General features: G+C 45.2%; 1 protein-coding gene across 18 annotated transcripts in view; it reads right to left on the bottom strand.

Annotated features, from left to right (window-relative positions):
- Positions 1–1,677: 1,677 nt before the first annotated feature.
- The window catches only part of GNG7 (G protein subunit gamma 7), a 128,560-nt gene continuing 111,449 nt past the window's right edge, over positions 1,678–18,788 (bottom strand). For 11 of the 18 annotated variants that reach the window (XR_014709634.1, XR_014709637.1, XM_084614580.1 and 8 more), the window contains 3 exons: positions 16,846–16,885; positions 11,921–12,039; positions 1,678–7,748 (listed from right to left, as the gene is read on the bottom strand). Coding sequence is in view for 13 of the 18 variants with exons in the window: in XM_084614580.1 (XP_084470706.1) it covers positions 7,623–7,748; positions 11,921–12,001 (207 nt within the window). In the remaining 5 variants the exon portion in view is untranslated. The remainder of the gene's footprint in view (positions 7,749–11,920; positions 12,040–16,845; positions 16,886–18,788) is intronic. The other 7 variants (XR_014709633.1, XR_014709635.1, XR_014709636.1 and 4 more) reach the window with 1 other exon arrangement.

Below are 18,788 nucleotides of genomic sequence, written 5' to 3'. Positions count from 1 at the left end.
GGGAATCAGGATTCTTGGGGGTGTGCTCCCAGCTCTGAGAGGGGCAAGGTGTAAACTTAAAGTAAGGGGGCAACAGCCTGGCGGTGTTCTCACCCCCGTTCCAGAGACGCATTGCTAGGGCAAGTCACTTCGCTGTAACTTTCCATTTCCACGGGGGTAAGAAGTGGGTTCAACTGATCACTGCCTCCCAGAAACTGGGCAGGGTTCCTGGGTGGGAAGTGGTTTGAGGCTCCCTGCGTGAAAGGTGCTAAGCACAAGTCAGGCATATTCTGCAAGGAAGTCAATCAGTAACGGGACTCAATGGCTTTGATTTGCAGTTACTGAATATACTCTCCAAATGCTCCAACTCTTGAATAACCCTGACTTCAGAACTGGGCACAAGTTGGATGGGTTGGCTACCATGCTCCAGCTGTTTCTCCCCCAGGGAAATAAACACTTGGTGTGGATTACGTCGTTCGACGATAATCTGACAAGTGACTTTATAAAAGAAGGAAGCCCAGACCAATTAGAAGTATGTTAAAACCTGCATTTAGCAGCATCCAAACATTTTGCTCTAGTGTAAATGACTGCAGAAGATCTGGCCTAGTGTCAGCCCCTTTTGGGAATGTCTCATCTCAGTAATGCCTGGTTATTGGAGAATCCCAAGTAAGTCTGATTAGCTGCAGTGGCTTTGGAAAACTTACAAGTCATTGCAGGCTGTGCTGGACCCCTCTGGACAATCCTGGGAGGGCTGCAGAGTAGGAACCAGCATTTATAAGAGAAGGAAATGCCTGACACTATTTGGTTTTTAAGGCATTTGCTGCGGGGAAGGTGCTTAACCAGAAATAAAACCCGGTTATTTTTCTCTAGAGAAACTGATTCAAATCCTGGCTCGCACCACAAACAAGCACTAGCCTGGTAGTTGAAGTCTCTCCTGGGGATACACCCACACCAGAGCATTCGGCACAACGTAGCCTTCCCAGAGAAAACTGGGGGCTGGAATAGCAAGGGATTGAGATGCAGTGTCACACTGGTTCTTGGATCTCTGGACTAGAACAGGAAGAGGTATTGGAAATCAGGGCAAGGGCGCTGTGATCCAAGATTGCACTAGCTGCAGGGGTGGGGGGGAGATGAACTAGATGATGGAGTTCAGGTCACCTTTGCTCTCTCCAGTTTCAGGGATTCTAGGAATAGTGCAGCAGAGGGTTGCTGCAGGGAGCTCAGCACCGGAGTGCAGGGACGCAGCAGGGTCTGAGGAACCTACCGCTGCACTTTCTAGGCTATTGCCAACCCACATTTCTCCTGCCATTTCAGTTAGAAGATGTGGTTTCACTTCCGCCCAGAGCCACTGCGATTCCACAGCAGGGGAAGAGATTCCTGCATGTAAAAGCACTTTGGGAAGTTGGGGCTAAAACCACCACAATACAAATGCAAAATCGTGCTGGCTAGCCATAGCCAATAGTAGCCCTCTCTTCAATTTTGTTCATACTGGGCCAGATCCTCGGCTGGCAAAAACTGGGACTGAAGTCAATGGAGCTGCTCTAATTTTCACCAGTTGCAGATCTAGCCGGCTGTGTTTAGTTGCTGGCCCTCGGGCATTCAAGATAATACTCTGCTCAGTCTTCAGGAACTGCAGCTGGCTAGCAGAAATGGCTTCTCAGTGCAGGTGGCTGTACGAAGGATAAACAGCATGCCAGGTAAAATGAAAAGTGAGCCTCTTTATTGTGTTATCAATTCACTTTTTAACAACAATTCCACAAAATATTAAACACTGTGCAAGAAATTGGTCTATGGCACACCAGAAATAAAAACCAGAGATCCAAAAATGCAGACATTCTGAAGAACCTACATTACAGACACTGATTACTTCCTAAAATACAGTTTTTACAACTCTTGATTTGCATTTGGCAACAATATCAGAGTTTGGCAAAAAAATTAATCAGAAGAAGAAACCAGAGAGAAAAATGAAGAGCGCAAAGTGCCAGACGCGTGGCTTCCCGTTTTGATGACGGAAATGCGTTATTTTTACTCTAGTTAAATAAAGTTGACTTTTTAAGTTCTCGTAAAAGGAAGAGGGACTTTTGTTTCTCAGAACTGGGCAAAGAGTGATGAGTTCCCCATTAGCACTTCCAAAGAGCAACGCGGAACACCCTTAAAGCCCCTCCTCACACAGCTGGAAGGTGAATTGAAGGATATGGACACAGTGCTTGAGGCCCAGAGATCACTGCAGTATCAAAGGGGTTGGCTTTTTAGAAGCACCTAGAGCACAGTGCTCTTGTTGGTCACTGGGGCTGCTGCATGCCAGTGCACCAGAGTGCAAAGGGGGCACGGAAGCAAGCACGGTCTTGTTGCCACGTGCTCAGCTGCCCTGCTCTCCTAATAGATAAGCCTGGCTCAAACAGGTAAGGATGCTGGTCGGAGCTAGGTAAGGAAAGCTGCCTTTATTCTAAGAGGAACAGGACCAAAGATGCCTCCTGGAGAGGCAGAGCACTGGAGTTACGTTTATAACGAGGGGGCTGTTTAAGGGGGTTGGATGGGAAATACTCCCAAATCCTAGGCAACCATATACCTGGTTTCAAGTACAGAGACCATCTATGGGGAAGGCTGTAAGTAACGTGATCTTTCCAGCTAGAGGCATCATGCAGCCTTTGTCCTTGTGTAACCTGTTTGTTGGGGCCCAGATACTTGGCACACAGCAGGGTAGCCTCCTGGCTACTTGCTAGCCCAGCTGGAAGCCCTCCAAGAGCAGGGGGAATGGGCTGGCCTACAGATTACATCCCTCACCTTTCTATTTTGGGCAACAGCTTCACCACATGCTAAAGAAACCTCAGACAAATTTGGACATGCGTTTGCCACCCAAAAAGGTCTTTGTGGAGTAAATGCTGAGCTGGCACTGGCTGTCTGGCCACCGATTCAGCTCATAATAGAGGCACCACTACCTTCCTCCCCCCTTTACATTTTGGAGCACTTAAAAAGTCCTGAAAGTGTCTTTTTTTTTTTTTTTTGGGCAAATGCACTAACAAAATACAAGCAGCTACTGTAATTTGCACTTATATTTATGCTATACAAAAACGTCTACAATATGATCACCCATTTACTCAGACAAGGAAAAACTAAAAAAGGTTGAGGATTTTTCCACCTAGAGGCAAGTCACCAGTTGAAGATACATCAGATACCCAAGTGGCAAGGCTCCTTCCAATTCTCCCGCCCCACTTGGAAATAGCTGTTCAGACCCAGCTGCCTTCGCCCCACCCATTCCCCTTATATAGTGCCAAGGACTTCCATTCGCCTCTATCAGCATCCGTGGAGACCAAGGAGAGGCAGGGACTCCAGACAGCACATGACATGCATTTGTGAAAGGTTCATGAAAACGTGGTCTGGATCAGTGGGGCCTGAGCTGCCAGCTGCCCCCAGCTTCCCTCCTCCCCATATTCTTTGCATAGCTCTTGTGGGGAAACCACAAAAACATCAACTGTATGAATCAAAGGAATTGGCTCTTGCTTGGCACACGGGTCCTGTCCCCTCTCCCCTAACCTTCTCAAATTGTGTCCTGCACCAGAAGACCATTCCACCCCCAGCCCCTCTCCACATGTTGGATAATATGGCACAGTCTAAACTCCACTACAGGTTCATAGTGTAAAGGACTACCCTCCCCGGTTATCAAACCAGCTGGCATGTTAGAGGGATTCAGACAGAGAGAGATTAGGTGAAGGTGCCGAACTGGATATGCCAGGCAGAGAAAAAGAAAAGGAAGATCGACACCAATTTGCTGAACTATTAAGTGACCGGCTGGTGGAATTCAACAATAGAATGACCTGTGGGGGAACCAAGTGTCTGGAGTTTATATGATTACTAAAGACTAACCCTGCAGACATGGTACAGGGCGTGAGAGCTTGACCCAGGGACAATTCGAAAGAGCTTTGGGCAGGAGATGGCAGTTGGTGTGGGACACGAAAGGGCTGCTGGAAGTAGAGAGAGGGATGGCATCAACCTCAGAGGGGTAGGTTTTGGGAGACTCCTTAGGCTGTGCGAGCTAATGACACTGGCCTGTCCTTCGCTTGGGTCTGGAGTGGAGTAGAAGTGGATAGCTACTGCAGTAACCTCTGCCACTAGCTTTCTCCTATGCACATGAAGAACCCAGGTCTGCTAGCTGACCTGGAAATTCATGCATCTGCCTAGATTGCCCACCATAGCACCATGCACTGTTCTCTAATGTAAAGGAAGAATCAGCAATGTGGAGTAGAAAAATAAGGCTGGAACCACACTAGGTTAAGAACAGAAGGAATCCTTAATCTACAAGAGAAAGCCCCACTGGGGAGAAACCCAGACACCCCTTGGGACAGCGTTAATTTCCCACGACAGGAGTAACTTTCGACAGAGTTTTAAATCACATTGGACAAAAGAGAACAAAGGCATTGCTCGCCAATTTTATGGGAATAGCTCAGCCTACAGGAAACCCCAAAGGCAGCTAGCTGCCCCAGGAGAGGCCCATTGGGTTTCTTGGCTGACAGATTAAGTTTAACACTGTGCACTAGATGGCCTACAGCAAGCCAGCAGTTCACAGTGCAAAGGAGAGGAACGGGAATGCCGTGCTGGCCCAGAGGCGTTTAATGAGCATGCCCTGGGGAAGGCTCATCGCAGAGGGAAGCAACACTCTCTCCTTTGCCACCCACTTCCTGTGGCGCACAAGCAAAGGCAGGGCAGGAAAGGGAGTTGGCAACTAGTTATGAGGCTGCTGGCTGATTTCAGGATTGGAACCCAGGGCCCTTGGAAAGGCCAGTGGAAGGTCGAAGCTCAGCGCAGGGCTCAGCACAGGGCCCCAGAAAGCCAGGTGAAAGCGGCAGCCCGACGTATGGTATGTGCGGCAGTTTGCAGTAGTGTTTACAAATGTGATTGTTTTAAAAAATGGTTTAAAAAGGCAAATGATCATGTAATAAAAAGCTGCCGGCAAAATATCTGGAACCCACGAGATCAACAGAGCGTGTCCCTCCTGCATAAGAGGCACTCTCGTCCTGTCAAAAGCCAGCCCGGTCAATCAGCTGCATGAGCAGGTAGAGTGGAGTGGCATCTAAGAGAGGCAGACTCAGATTATTAGGTCCCCTCCCCACCCTCCATCTGCCACCCCAGTAATAAATCTCACGCTGAATGGACCAAGATTGAGTGTTACTCCCCAAGCAGATGGGCGCTGTGTAGGCACTGAGTTGGAAAGAATGGAAGCCAGGTTTCTGGCAAAGGGCCGGTGTCAATGACTCAGCTATTATCCCTGTATTGTGGCACTAACTCCCCCTTCCCCCACCCTTCATTTCACTCAAAGTAACTGCTGTTGGATAGCACGCCAGGATCATGAATCTGGACAGAGAGCACAGCCTGGGCTCCAGAACCGCCTTCGAGAGTGTCATGCTGCAACACTTTTCCCTTACAGGAGGGCCAGGAACATAACCGGGGAGCAGTGCCTGCCTAGGCTGGGCTCAAGGCAGATGCCCGGTTGCTCATTTTACTATTAAAAGGTGTGTACAGTCTCCCTTATTGATATGCAAGTCTTCCCTCCCGCAAACTGCACCTCAAAAGAGCCCAAATCCTCAGAGTTCCCATGAAAGCTCAAACCCAGGTTCTCCTCTAGCTTTTCTTGTCTACAGCACAGAGATCGACCTGGGGACAGGAAGCATTCTCTGGCTTTGAGAGTGCCAAAAGCGCAAAGCACTGGGCTTCTATTAAAGGCCTAGACATTTCAAACAGACCCAAAAAACTGGGGAAATGGCTCAGTGTGGCAGGCTTCCTAGGATTCCATATTGGAGGCTTTTGTCCTTCTCATCCTGAAGACAATCTGGACCCTAACGTGGCAAGAATATGTACAAATGGACACCCTGTGTGTCAAGTGAAAACGATTAGTACTTGCACCTTGAATTTGCCAGTATTCAACTCCCATTTTACCTCAGAAATGAGAAATTAGTAACTGTTCTGCTGCCTCAGAAGCTTGCTCATCCCTCAGAAGTGGGCCACCCCCCGGCTTCTCCATGTTCTCCGTAGAAAGCTGGGTATTCTCTTGTAGGAAGAAATCTAGGCCTGACTGTTTAGATCAAGTGGACAGTATTGGACAGGTTCTCTTATAAGCTGGTACGCAAATCTGCGGCGGTGCCAGAGGACTGTTCAGAATTCTGCGTTCTTATAAAATGTTCCCAGGATGCACCTCATGGTAATAGATCTAACTACCAGGGAGAGGCAGCAGTACTTCCCTGAGCTCTGATCTTTCTCCCAAGCACCATTTGGGTTGCATTGCAGGGGAGGGGGTGCTCAGAACCTGCATGCTGCAGCAAGGATCCACAAAGTAGATTAAAAGGCCCTGCACTACCTTCAGTCCACCTAGGAGCTGTTATTACTGTCGCTTACATCCTGCAGCAGGTGACAGGCAAAGGAGAAGCGACTACCTCCCTTCCCCCTTGCCTGCTGCTGTGTGTCAAGTTTGTTCCCAAATGTGCAGTGCCCGTAGTTATGTTGGTAAATGAAAAATTAGTTAATTTTCTTATTTCCAAGGGATGGGAACTGTTGGGAGTTAATACTTCTTTCTAACAGCCTTAAACCACCCCCCACTCCCAATGAATAGGTTTGAATGCAACAGATCCGCGTTAATGACTAATGAGAGGGAAGGAGAGCTGGGAGGTTAATGGTGGCCAGTTCTAGTGTTTTGGACCTAGAATCTCGGAAAGGCCAGGATAGAAAAGTGTCAACAGGATACTGCAGAACAGAGCAAATCCCACCACCCATCAGAAAAAGGCAGAATAAACCCAACTCGATGCACTCAACATCGCAATTCTGCTAGGAAAATAGTGGTAACACCACACAGAACTAAAAATCCAAATTGTGACCGGAGGGTGTAGACACCCACACCTCCTTTGCCTTGGGCCAAGCACGACTTAAGGACAGTCATTTCAGTTTTCATGGCTGATGGGTTACTCTATGAAGTATACTCCCCACAATGGGATTCATTTGTAACAAATACCGTAAGATCATATGATGCTTCAGAACCACATGCCACATTTCATGGAGAGAGAAAGTTTCATGATTTCGTTACACATTACAATGCAGCTGCCAAACACTTTGCTCTCCCTCCCCCACCACTAATTCTGAATTTAGTAATTTGTAATATCCACTTTTAATGTTTTTTTGTTTGTTTGTTTTTTTTAAACAAACAGCCACCACCACCACCCCTCCCCAAGAAACAGAGCAATCAGTCTGAAATTCTTTGAATACGTCAACTGGAATAACTAATTGAATCAAAAGCACACCCAAAGCTTTGCCCAAATACTTTAAAAGGTCAAAACTCCATCTTTTTAAAAGGCCATGAATCCCATTGGCAAATGCAGCTAAATTCTTGTTTCTCCCACCACCCTTGAAAACAGAATTAGTATTAATAATGCGCCCGCCCCCCCCGATGGTTTTGTAAATTGGAACCCCACTCAGTATGCAAACCACCCAGAAGCACCCGAGCCCCTTTCTGAACACTTCCAATTTGAGATTTTAAGTTCTATTTGAATCCAACATTTAGTGTTTATCCCTCTGCGCAGTTTTAAGTTTGGGACTTGGTTTAAATCGATACAGAACGGTGCCCTGCCTGAGAGAGGGTGTGCACGCGAGAGCGAAGAAAGCTATAGGATGATACAAGGCTTTTTGTCCTTAAAAGGATTCTCCGAGGCGGGTACTCCAACCAGCAGTGGGTCATTCCTGGCATTTTGCTCACAGTAATTCATTAGTTCAGAAGATGCTTTGGAGACCTAAATGTTCAGAGAGAAAGAACAGGTTTAGTGAAAATGCCTTGGATATCCCCACAAATTCCCCTCATGGCCAGCACTCAACCCACGCAGCCTGCACCAGACCAGCTGCTTTTAAACGTTTTTGAGTTATACAGATGTGCAGCAAGTGTTCTAAGGAGGGGACAGAGACTGGAATTTTAGGGGTGGTGAAGTTACAAGTCCAATGTTTCACAATGGGAACTCTACAAAACTGATCACCAGAAATAAAAAGGGGAAATGAGCGTGGAAAGAAATGCTTAAGACTCAGGTATAAAAATAAACTGAAGCGCAAGGGAAAACTCTCTTGCTCTCTCTTTACTAGAACGAGAGCACTTTTAAAATTATAGTCCCCCACCCCATAAGTAATTTCTGTCATCTTTCAGACCTTTAGGAGAGAATGCATGTCTGGAAGTGGTGATTCTCTGCTGCTAAAAATGGAGGTTTTGAAAACCACAGCACTGAAAGCATTAGAAGCTGTTAACTTAGAGTCCTGCTTATTTTAGTTCAAAGATTTATTCTGAGAACTTGGAACCCAGAGTAACAACCCAACCAAGACACTAGATGGAAGGGGAGGCTAACTTGGATGCACCTTTTAGTAATTAGAAGCCTGGGATACATGGTTAGGTTAGGTTTAAGTCAGGGAGGTTTTGCTAGCTTTGGAGACTGTACTTAACGCTGTATCCTTTGCTACTGATTTAACAGCTGGTTGTACATAAGGGCTAACACACAACATACAGAATCCTCATATCACAGGGAGGTCTCTTCTGGTCCAGATGTGAATTATTCATATTTAATAGTTTTATTCTAGGTTTCTATTTCAGCATCAGATCCTGCCACTGCAAACCCTACCTACAATCACAGACTTAAGAATGAAGAGACCTATTCAATTTAATTCCATTCCACACCCTTGGGTAGCACAGAATGGTCCTTTAATTTGCTTTCTAGTGCTTTGTCCACACCATGTACAATTGACCTAAGCAAAGGGGCTTCCACTATTGCCCTTGAGAAAAGATTTCAGTCAATTACTCCTACCAGTGAGATCTATTAAAGTAAATAATGAGGAGGAGGAGGAGGAGGAAGACAGCCTACACGATACCCTCACTCCAGGATGCAGTCAGGATCCTAGTACAGCCTGCAGAAGGAGAGCTTACATTGGAAGATTCAGCAATTTGGTGCATTTCAGTTTCTGAACCTTCTAGCAACAACGCAGTGTACAAAGAGCCAGAGGAAGGCTGGCCTGGTGCTGGAGGCACTGGGCTGGGATTCGGGAGATCTGGGTTCAGTTCCGGGCTCTGCCACAGACTGGGACTTTGGGCAACTCACTGAATCTGTGCCTCACTTCTCCAGCTATACTTTCTCCCGCCCTCTGTCTTACTATAAGCTCTTGAGGGCAGGGACCATCACTGTTTATTTGCACAGCGCCAGTACCCAGCTCTGGCTGGAGTCTCAGAGACTAGTGCAATAATACAAAAAGTACTGAAACCCTAGGAGTCATGGCAGGTTTCTAACACCAACTGTCACTAGCCACCCTGACCAAATATGTGGAGGGGACAGTAACTCTCTTCTGCAATCAGTGATAAGGTCAAACCTCCAGCTGAAACCAACTACTCACACATGAAGCCCTAAGGAACAGTAATGACTCCTAATTCCAGAGCAAACGGAGGGGAGAGAGATTATCTTGACAGGAGTCTGACAGTAGGTGGCTTGAAAGTCCTGGCAGTGATCCTAAACCTTTCAGCTGATCTATAAACAGTTTAAGTGAACTGAATAAGGAGGAGGAAGAGAGACAACGGGGATAATACTTAGTCCTGCCACGAGTACAGGGGACTGGACTAGATGACCTCTCGAGGTCCCTTCCAGTTCTATGATGCTGTGTGATATTCTGTACTAGAGGTGTGCAAACTATTGCGGCTGGATGCCTCAGTGAGTTATTCATGAACAGGAGAGACGTGTGCAGTCAATCAGCATTGTGATGCACTGGTGGAGCATAAAACTTGCAGTGTCAGGTCCAGCTGAAGTCATTCATTGCCCAATTCTCTGAGTACCTAATCCTCCATCCTGCCATTCTCCTCTCCCAACTTGTTCAACAAAACGTTGGCAGTGGAGCATCAGAGGACTGGCATAGGATTTGCATTTATTTTCACAGCTGACGTTTTAGTAGTCACTCCTCTAGGAAGCCCACCTTTTTCTCCCATAATAGAAACAGGAGTTCACCCACGTTTATTTGCAATGCAGAGAGACATTTCACTCATTTTAGCTGTGAAACATCCAGAGAAGAAAACGGAGGATGTAGAAGAAAAAAAAAAAAAAGACATGGGGGAGACATCTGACCCACTATCTCACAGGACCAGCAGATCGACTGCTTGGACAAGGCTTGGCTCGTGGCTTTAAAAACCAAACAAACCAAAGCTGACCTAGACAGCACATCTTCTCCATACATGTTACACAGTGGTATGTTGCAGTCCCGCCGTTGTTGTTCTTTCCCCCAGCAAAGGCTCTACAATAAGCACAAAGATAGGTAACTACACCCACACCCTTCTTGCTCTTCACCACACATGGTTTTGGATCTGAAAGTTAGAGATGCTTAGTAATACTTGGAGACTCAGCAATGTCTGTGCCAGGGAGACCTGTAATTTGTTGAGTCTTCCCCAAACTGGTCTCTCAGATCAGTGCATCACTGTAGTCTGGAAAGTGGTGCCCCTAAAAACAGCTACAAAACCTCAGGCTGGATTTAAAAAAGAAATTCCAAAGCAGTAGCAGCTCCCCCCGCCCATCAAAAGCTCAAGATGATGAATCTATCCCTGCAAGAGTTGCTGAACCTGACAGTCAAAGAAAACATTCTTCAACCAGGAAGCATTTAAATCTTAAACCAGGAGGAATTAATGTATATTTAACCAATATTTTAGTTTTTGGATGGTGATGAAAGACACAGTAAAGGCTTTTTTTGCTCTGCTTGCTGACAGGAAGTGATTTTTCATGAACACTTCTCTGCAGTTACCCAGCCACCCACCCCCTTCCCTCTGCTCCCAGGGAGCTTCACTTCAAGCCACCGACAGCAGAAACATTACAACCTTCCTGCCCCTAAAAACCAGTGCATACAAAGCAAATCATTTTCCAGATTAGAGCAACACTGCTGGCCTTCTGGCCAAGTGCAGTTCTTCCAGGGCACAAAAGACCAGGGTTCTAAGAATGATCTTGCGTGTCTTGTTCTTCGGGGTGGAAAGGTCAGGAAAGTCACAGGAGATGACTGAGTTTGTAGGCAACGAGACAGAATGACTGCCCAGTGGGGCCAGTTAGTACAAGATGCTAATGCACAAACTAGCACCTGTACCCTTCAGCAAAAGCTGCCCACTGGAAATCACATGCTCAGTGGAGATACTGCAGCCTCCTGGAGGGCTGAGAGGAGCATGGATCCCAAAACAGAGTAAAATCCTTAAGGATCCACTCTCCAATTTTCAGGAGGCATGGTGGGCGTGAAAGAGGGCGCAAAGGACATATTCCCTGTGCCCAAAACAAACTCTTCAAGAATGCCAGGATAAAATGCCTCAAATCAGAGCGTAACGTGCGTGTGTGTACAGAGATGTTGCATTTATTTTGTATTCTAAGACACAGCAACGACAGAGAAGCAGCAGTACACCAGAGACCCTTTTGCAGAGGTTGTGAACGGTGTTCAGGCAGGGTAGGGAGAAATAAAAGTTGAGATGGTTTGCGGGGTACTCATTAGGAAGCAAAATTCACTTAACAGGTGCTGCAAAACCCAAGTCCACTAGAGAGGTTACAGCAGCATGTGCCTCTGCTACAGGGTACTTTTAGTGCAGAGTTGAGAGAACTGGTTCTGCCCACTGCATGACTGTAAAGGTGACTGAACGTTTTTCCAAACAAGCATGAACAGAGCAGTCTATAAAGCATACAGCACTTTATCCAGAGGGGCAATATGCAGCCGTTCCGAAACAGTGTCTGTCCACAGGAGTTAAAGGAAGCTTGATAGCAAAAGGCCATGATTCAATAGCAACATGGAGAGGGCCTAATTTATGTTTTCGTAGCCCATTCCGGCACAGGTGAACAAGCATTGTACATAGAGGCCCTCTCTTCCCCTCCTCATAACCATGGAGAGAAAAGTTACTCGTGCGTGCTACTCCTGATCCCCTTCTCACCTTGATCCTCTCAATTCCAGCCTCGATACGGAGTTGCTCCACCAACTTCCGGGCCTGTGCTATGTTGTTAGTCGTTGACATTGTCTGCCATCAGTTCTAGCCCGCAGCACTTGAGAACGCTACAACAAAGCAAAACGAGAGAGAGAAAGGGTGGATTTAAGAATCGAAAGGTTCACTCTGCGCTACATCCTCTCGGAAAGCTGGACAGGGAGAGTCCTAAAACAGCAGAATTTCACCTTCTTGTCCACTTCTTGTCTTCTTCACACTGACCCTAATGCAACACATAAGATGTCATTCTTCAGAAGTGCAACAAGACACCCATATAATCACTCTGGAAGAGATCCCATGTAATACGCTCTGATTTTTTCCCAAGTTCCCTTTCTTCGATACCTTTTATTCAAAACGTAATTCCTGTGCTCCTATTTATATATTATAAGGGTCTTTTCAGCAAGGGAGAAGCTTACTAACTACAGAGGAAAGTGAGAAGACTATAGAGAAAGTGCTGCCAGATGCACAAATTAAACAGACTGAAAAATTAACAGGAATATTTTTCTGTTATCTTAGGTGAAACATTTTTAGTTAGATGAGTCTCATTGTTTCCTGAGGTTCCCACTCCTCTTGTCTGTCTGTTGTATTTACCAGTTGTCTCATCTCACACTGCCTCAGAGCTTCCAGTCTAAGTAACTGTTTCTCTGCTCAGTGTGTATGGTGCCTTACACAGTGGGGCCCTGATCCATGATTAGGGCCCCTCGGCACTAGCACAATACAAAACAACATACATTACCACCACCACCACCTCACCCCCTGCAATTTTTAAATGGGTGTCTTTGAAAAGCAGAGTAAGATGCTCAAATGGCTCCATAAGGGAGAAGTCTCCAGTGGGATCTGAATTTAGATGGATAGTCAAGGAGCGGAGGAGACCCAAGGAGGTTCCTCCAGATTGCAGGAACAACAAAAGAAAAGGCTCTCACACCAGAAAGGAGGCCAGTGCTAGACAAGGAGCAGAGAAGTCAGTCAGATGAGCTGATGCAAGGCAATTACAGGGATATTTAGAGCATGTGTCTCAGATGAGGTCTTGCAAAATAAGGACATGAGTGCACGTGAAAGCCAAGTGCACAAGAACAGTGCCAGTGGAGGTGACATGTTTCAGAAAAGGTGGCAGCATGGTTCAGAGTCACAGACAGCAACATGAACAAAATTATTATCCGTTTTCTGAAGTATGACCTGCTCAGCTGCCCTGGATGGAGGGTCCAGCGCAGAAGGGATTGAGACCTGGGTACCATCAATGCTGCAGAAAGTCAAATGCACTGGGGGACTCTTATGACATGGTGAGGCTCCACCACAGCTCACAGTGTTTAGCTGTGCAGTGCAGACACAAGCAAGGTTCCAACCATATGACCGCCTTGGATTTTAAGAAGGCTGTAGCCTGGCTCAGAACAAACATGGTTCCAAGGGGCTGCACAGCAAAGCAGAGGCAACAATTTAACACTGTCCAGGACTACTACATTCGTCCCGTGAATGAATTTGCAGAGCAGAGGCCAGTAAAATTCAGGGCAATCAAAGCAGAGTAACTGAATACCCCTTCTTAATGGCCAGAAAGTAACAAAAACAATGTTGGGTGCGATCTACTTATCAGCAGGTTTATTCAAATTAAAATAAACCTCTGCTACTGCCTTCCACGTCTGTTGCTGATGAGCAACTTGGCAGTCCCCTGGTGTACGCTCATGGACGCAGTATGCGATATCCAGTAGTGTTACCCTCTGCTACAGTTTCAGCCTGACCCATTTGGCAAATTCTGCTCCCTGATACCAGCCACTGAACAGTCCCACAGGGTGCTGCTACATTTGTATTACAGAGGGGTCATCCAAAAGAGCCTCCTGGGCATCTCCTGACCGTGACTTACCCATGACCTGAAGGAAACTGTAGAGAACTGAGACAAGAGGGAAGGATGGTGTCAACACTGCCTCCTCTCTTACAACTCCCATGCCGATTGCCAAACCCCCGATAATTGCAATTGAACTTAAAATCAGACCAAACACCAGGCTGGAGATGAACCACACTCCCAGATCTCTAGTCAGCCACGTACGGGAATCCTGGTGTGCTAGCTTTAATCCACAATTTTTCCAACTCAGACAGCTTCAAAGCAGACACTAAAGTGCTCTTTTTAAGAGGGAAAAACAGGCATCTGTCCTGCTTAAAAATATCTCTCTCAGTCTAAATATAGACATTAAAAGGGTGTATTCTAGACCAGAATGGCATGCTCTGGGCATGTTTTGTTTGGCAGAATTGTGCAATCCACACTGAACTTTTAGATCCATGACAAATTCTACTCATGAATTTTGTTTTGTAACATCCAACGCTGAAGAAAAACAAATGGTGTTTCAGCCAACATTACTAATTCTATTATTAGACTACTCCCTAACGCAGTAGGGAGGAATTTATTTGGAAGTTTCCTTCCCTATACACTGGAACATGTTATCATTATCAGGGCAAGGTACCAACCCTTAACATACGGTTACTGGAGGATCTGTAGTCAACAACATTTTAAAAGGGCAGGCAAAGCTATTTTTTTTTTTTAAGCTGGTGGAGGCAAGTCAGCTCATGGAGAATTTCTGGTTTCTCAAGAAAAGAAAAAGCCACAGAGAGAAAATCCAGGTGGTTTACAACAGAAAGTAGGTCTTGCCCCAAACTGGTGGCTCCTGCAACTACTCAAATCCAAACTCAAAACTCTGCAGATCAGAGCATAATGGTATCTGGAATTAAAAAGGGGTGGGATCCTACAAAAATCTTAATCAGCTGTCTCAGCACACTACCCTCACAAGACCCAAATGTCACAATCTTAAAACCTTTGCTTCCCCGCAGTACAATCTGCCTGCTTGAGATTGCCTCTAAGGGTGCTTGGCACAGCTTTAACTTCTATGACTCAGCACTTTTCTAGACCCAGTCTGACTAGGGAGAGCGCGTGCGTAGGACGCTCCAAGATTTGATCTTTTCCCATGATAAAGCAACCACAGATCCACCACCCGCTCACACATACAGAGTTTTGAAAATAGTTGCTTTAAAAAGTAGCGTTTCTAGATTGTACCAGCATAAGCTGGTAGCTGCAAAGGGCAGCTTACCTTGAACAAAGTTTGCTATTGTCATGTGAAGAGCTACACAAGAACTGCTAGTCTCCCTAACAAATACTGACAAATTCAGAATAGGAATGCCAGTGGCCTGTGATGCAACCTTGTATCATTTATAGGAAGCAAACTTATTTAGCACTGAGCTCTTATAGGAAATTAAGCCAGAGTTAGGTATTAATTAGTAGACTGCCAACGTGTCTGTGGCATTAACAGTGCAAAAGGCAGGCTAGTTTTCCCCTGCCCCTTGCTGGTTTTAGTGCAGCCAACAGTGTGTCTGGATCAGTGATGTCTCATTTACATATCTAAAGAAAGTAAGTTATAGCCTGGTGAAATAGCCTATTAGGCAGCAGGACCATTATTAAAAAGGCAGCTACAGCGGAGTACTTCCTACAGCATATGCAGTGGTATTAGGACCAGGGAAGAGAACTGGCAAGACCTTATTGCAAATAAAGTAGCCAAAGAGTCATTGTTAAAATATTAATTGTTCATCCGGATAGGACTTATCACAGAGTTGGAGGGGGGAAATACAAGCAATCAGATGCCTTTTACGTTTGCAATAGCACAAGTCACCTGCTTGTATCTTTACAGCTTTCTGTTTATGGAACACCACTGGTGAATCAGCCAAAGCCTGTTTAATGAAATTATAGCAATACCCTGAGCAGTGCATTGTATTAAGAAGTGCAAGATCATGCACAAATTTGAGCTTATTTACATAACATTCAGCTTAGTTTCCAGATGAGGGACATAAATCTGACACAGCAAAGGACAGATGCACCGCACCGCACAGTTATCTGCCTCTCATGCTAGCTTTACAATTCTTAAGCCAAAAGTCTAAACCTTTTGCAAAGGGTAAGAGTCCTTACTCCTCCCTCGCCCTGGCTTAAGAGGGTCTATCTGCAGGTACACACTGTCCAGCAACAGTTTGCAACACAGAACTAATGAGTGTATGTCCTTCACTTTTAACCCATAGGTGATGTTTCATTTAGTCACTTTAGGAAGTGCAGAAGAAATCCCTCTAATGGTTAATTTGGGAAAAGCCCACAAATAACTCATTCTTTTGAAGGTAGGCAGATTTCCTTCCACTGCACTATACTATTTTGTGACAAAAAACTCCCCCAACTGATGGGTATAGTAATAGGACATACCAAACAAACATTAGAGAGCAACATACTCCACGTCCTACCAATTTCAAAGCAGACCACCACTAAGAGCCATTGCTAGTATGTTTATTAGTTTTATTGCAACAAAAAGATGAGGTAGGCAAAACAGCCCTGCCCTAGAGTTTCCAATCTAAGTTTTAGATGAGACACCAAGAAGGGAGGAAGGAATACAATCATAAGGATATTCTGCTTAGATAAGTGCATGAAGTACTGGCCCACACCAACATCTGCATGCTTCTGCGATTTAATGGTTTGAGAAAGTGCAGCCTAAAGGTTCCCTTAAAATAAAGAATGGAGAGCAATATAAACCCATCTTTGAAACTATTCAACACCAGAAGGCAGCAGGCTAGGCATGAACTATATTACTGTAACACTGTTGAGAAACTGATGCTGAAGATCATATTTCCCTAGGAATGTTCTTCTGGTAAGTCCCAAGTAGAGGAACAATTGCTAAAGATGGAGAACACCCTAATGAATATGGTAACCCTTGCTTTGCTTATTCAAGCAATAAAGACACTGAAATAATAACTAGAAAAGGACATGAAAAAATAAAAGACCTGAAGAAGAGCTCTGTGTTGCTCGAAAGCTTGTCTCTCTCACCCACAGAAATTGGTTCAATAGAAGACGTTATTTCACCCACCTTGTCACTCTAGTATCCTGGGACCAACACAGCTACAACACTGCAAAAGAAAAATAAAGATCAAGCATCTTGAAGATCAATACAATGCATACAACAAAAGGACCCTGTAGATTTCTGCGCTGTGATGGCACCCTGCAGCGTTCTTATGGCTGGGCTGTGAAACGGTCCACGTTGCCTCGGTACACCCAGGAATGCAAGCTCAGAAACAGACTGGCATTTGAACCAAGTTAACCCATGTTTAAATGACAAGCCCGGTTTACAGTTATCATGGTAGAAAGATCATTTTTGCAAGTCACTTTACACCACCTTTTTATTTTGCGTCTTTTCTGCTTCACCAGTTTTTTCATAGTCTAACTGCATTCCTGTGAATGAAAGTAAATCCATATGGCTCTCTACGTGCAATGAAACCAGTTGCCTATTGTAATGGGATACAATTGCCATCTCAACCGGGATTGTGCAGCTTCAGGGCTGAAAGGAGGATGCTGAGATATAATCTGCTCTGTTTTGGGGGGAGGGGGGTACAGTGTCTTTGTATTGTGAAATGTATATGACAGAACTAACATGATTCCAACAGCAATAACCACGAATAGCAACAATTCAGTGCGCAAGAAACATAAGTCAGAGTAGAGACGATGCACTATATGCCACCAGTGATAAAATGTTTACAGATCAAAACTACATTTCTATACAGCTTTTCAGCATAAAGGCTTCCAAAGTGCATAATAAAATAAACGCTTACCATGACTAGAGTACTTTGGAAACAAAAAGTGCTATGAAAATATCAACTAGACCTCATAAGAGGACTGTCGTCCAAGAGTCAAACTGGGGGGGGGGGGAGGAGTGGGACAACTTCTCTACCTAAAATAATTCCAGAATGGCTGAATGGTTCTGCTAAAATGATCAAGGTAGCACAGTTGATAGATACTGTACATTTGTCATAATGAGGCTTCAGTGTTAACTGAGATTAATTGTCTTGCTTTATCATCTGCAGAGTCAAAATGACAAGTATTGCATGAGGTCACATTTGGAGAGTTTTCTTCACGGTCATAGAAGCTGGGAAGTTTTTTTAAATGAAAGCTTAAATTCTGCACAAACTAGCGGGGCCCAGAGAAGTGCTGGCAAAGCAACTACACCAGACCAGACCAATGTTGCTCAGGTCTTGGTCAAATAGATGATAGCCCCATGTTTCAGATGGGGAAACTGATGTACAGAAAAGGGACTTGTCCAAGGTCACACACAAAGTGACAGAGCATGGATTAGAAATCTGACGTTCCCTGGTTCCCAGTCCTGAGTACAGTTCACTGCCTTAATATATAGGGATTACAATCTACCACTGAAATTCTCTGCAATGGAATGTGGCAGTTGCTTGACAGTGCAGATCAATGATTCACAACTGTCTGGACAAGATGACAGTGAAATTTATATACAGCAAGGAAGTCCAGGCCTAATATGCAGTGGGACAGATTGTGAATTAGTGTAATAGATCTTGATGCTCTTTGTACTGACAAGGTGTGCAAGTCAAGCAGCGCTCTTAAGTCAAAATAATGGTCTCTTGAGAAAGCTAGCACTTGTCTAAGGAAGAAAACCTACCCACAAAATGCCAAGGACCAGTCTGATTACTTTAGTAGCTTCAAAGAGTATTCCAGGTACTTATGATTGTTGTATTGTTTAAACAGACTGAGAAGCAGCCTGTCTTGTCAAATGATAGTAGTGAAGGAAATATGTCCACGCATAAGGGTATGGGAGCTTACAGTTGCACAGTAAAGGAGATAAAACCTTTGCCTTGTTACAGAGCAGTTCTTATAGTAGTTGGACACGTCATATGAAGCTCCATCCGAAATGGAGGTGCTGTAAACATAAAAAACGTTGGTGACATTCACCAAGTAGGAATAGTAAGAACTACCTTTCCCGAGCAGCATTTGCAACCCAAACACTACAGTGCT

This window comes from Lepidochelys olivacea (genome assembly GCF_965140295.1).
Source record: "Lepidochelys olivacea isolate rLepOli2 genome assembly, chromosome: 25".
Classification (NCBI taxonomy): Eukaryota; Metazoa; Chordata; order Testudines; family Cheloniidae; genus Lepidochelys; species Lepidochelys olivacea.
This window is presented reverse-complemented; position numbering and strand designations above follow the sequence as displayed.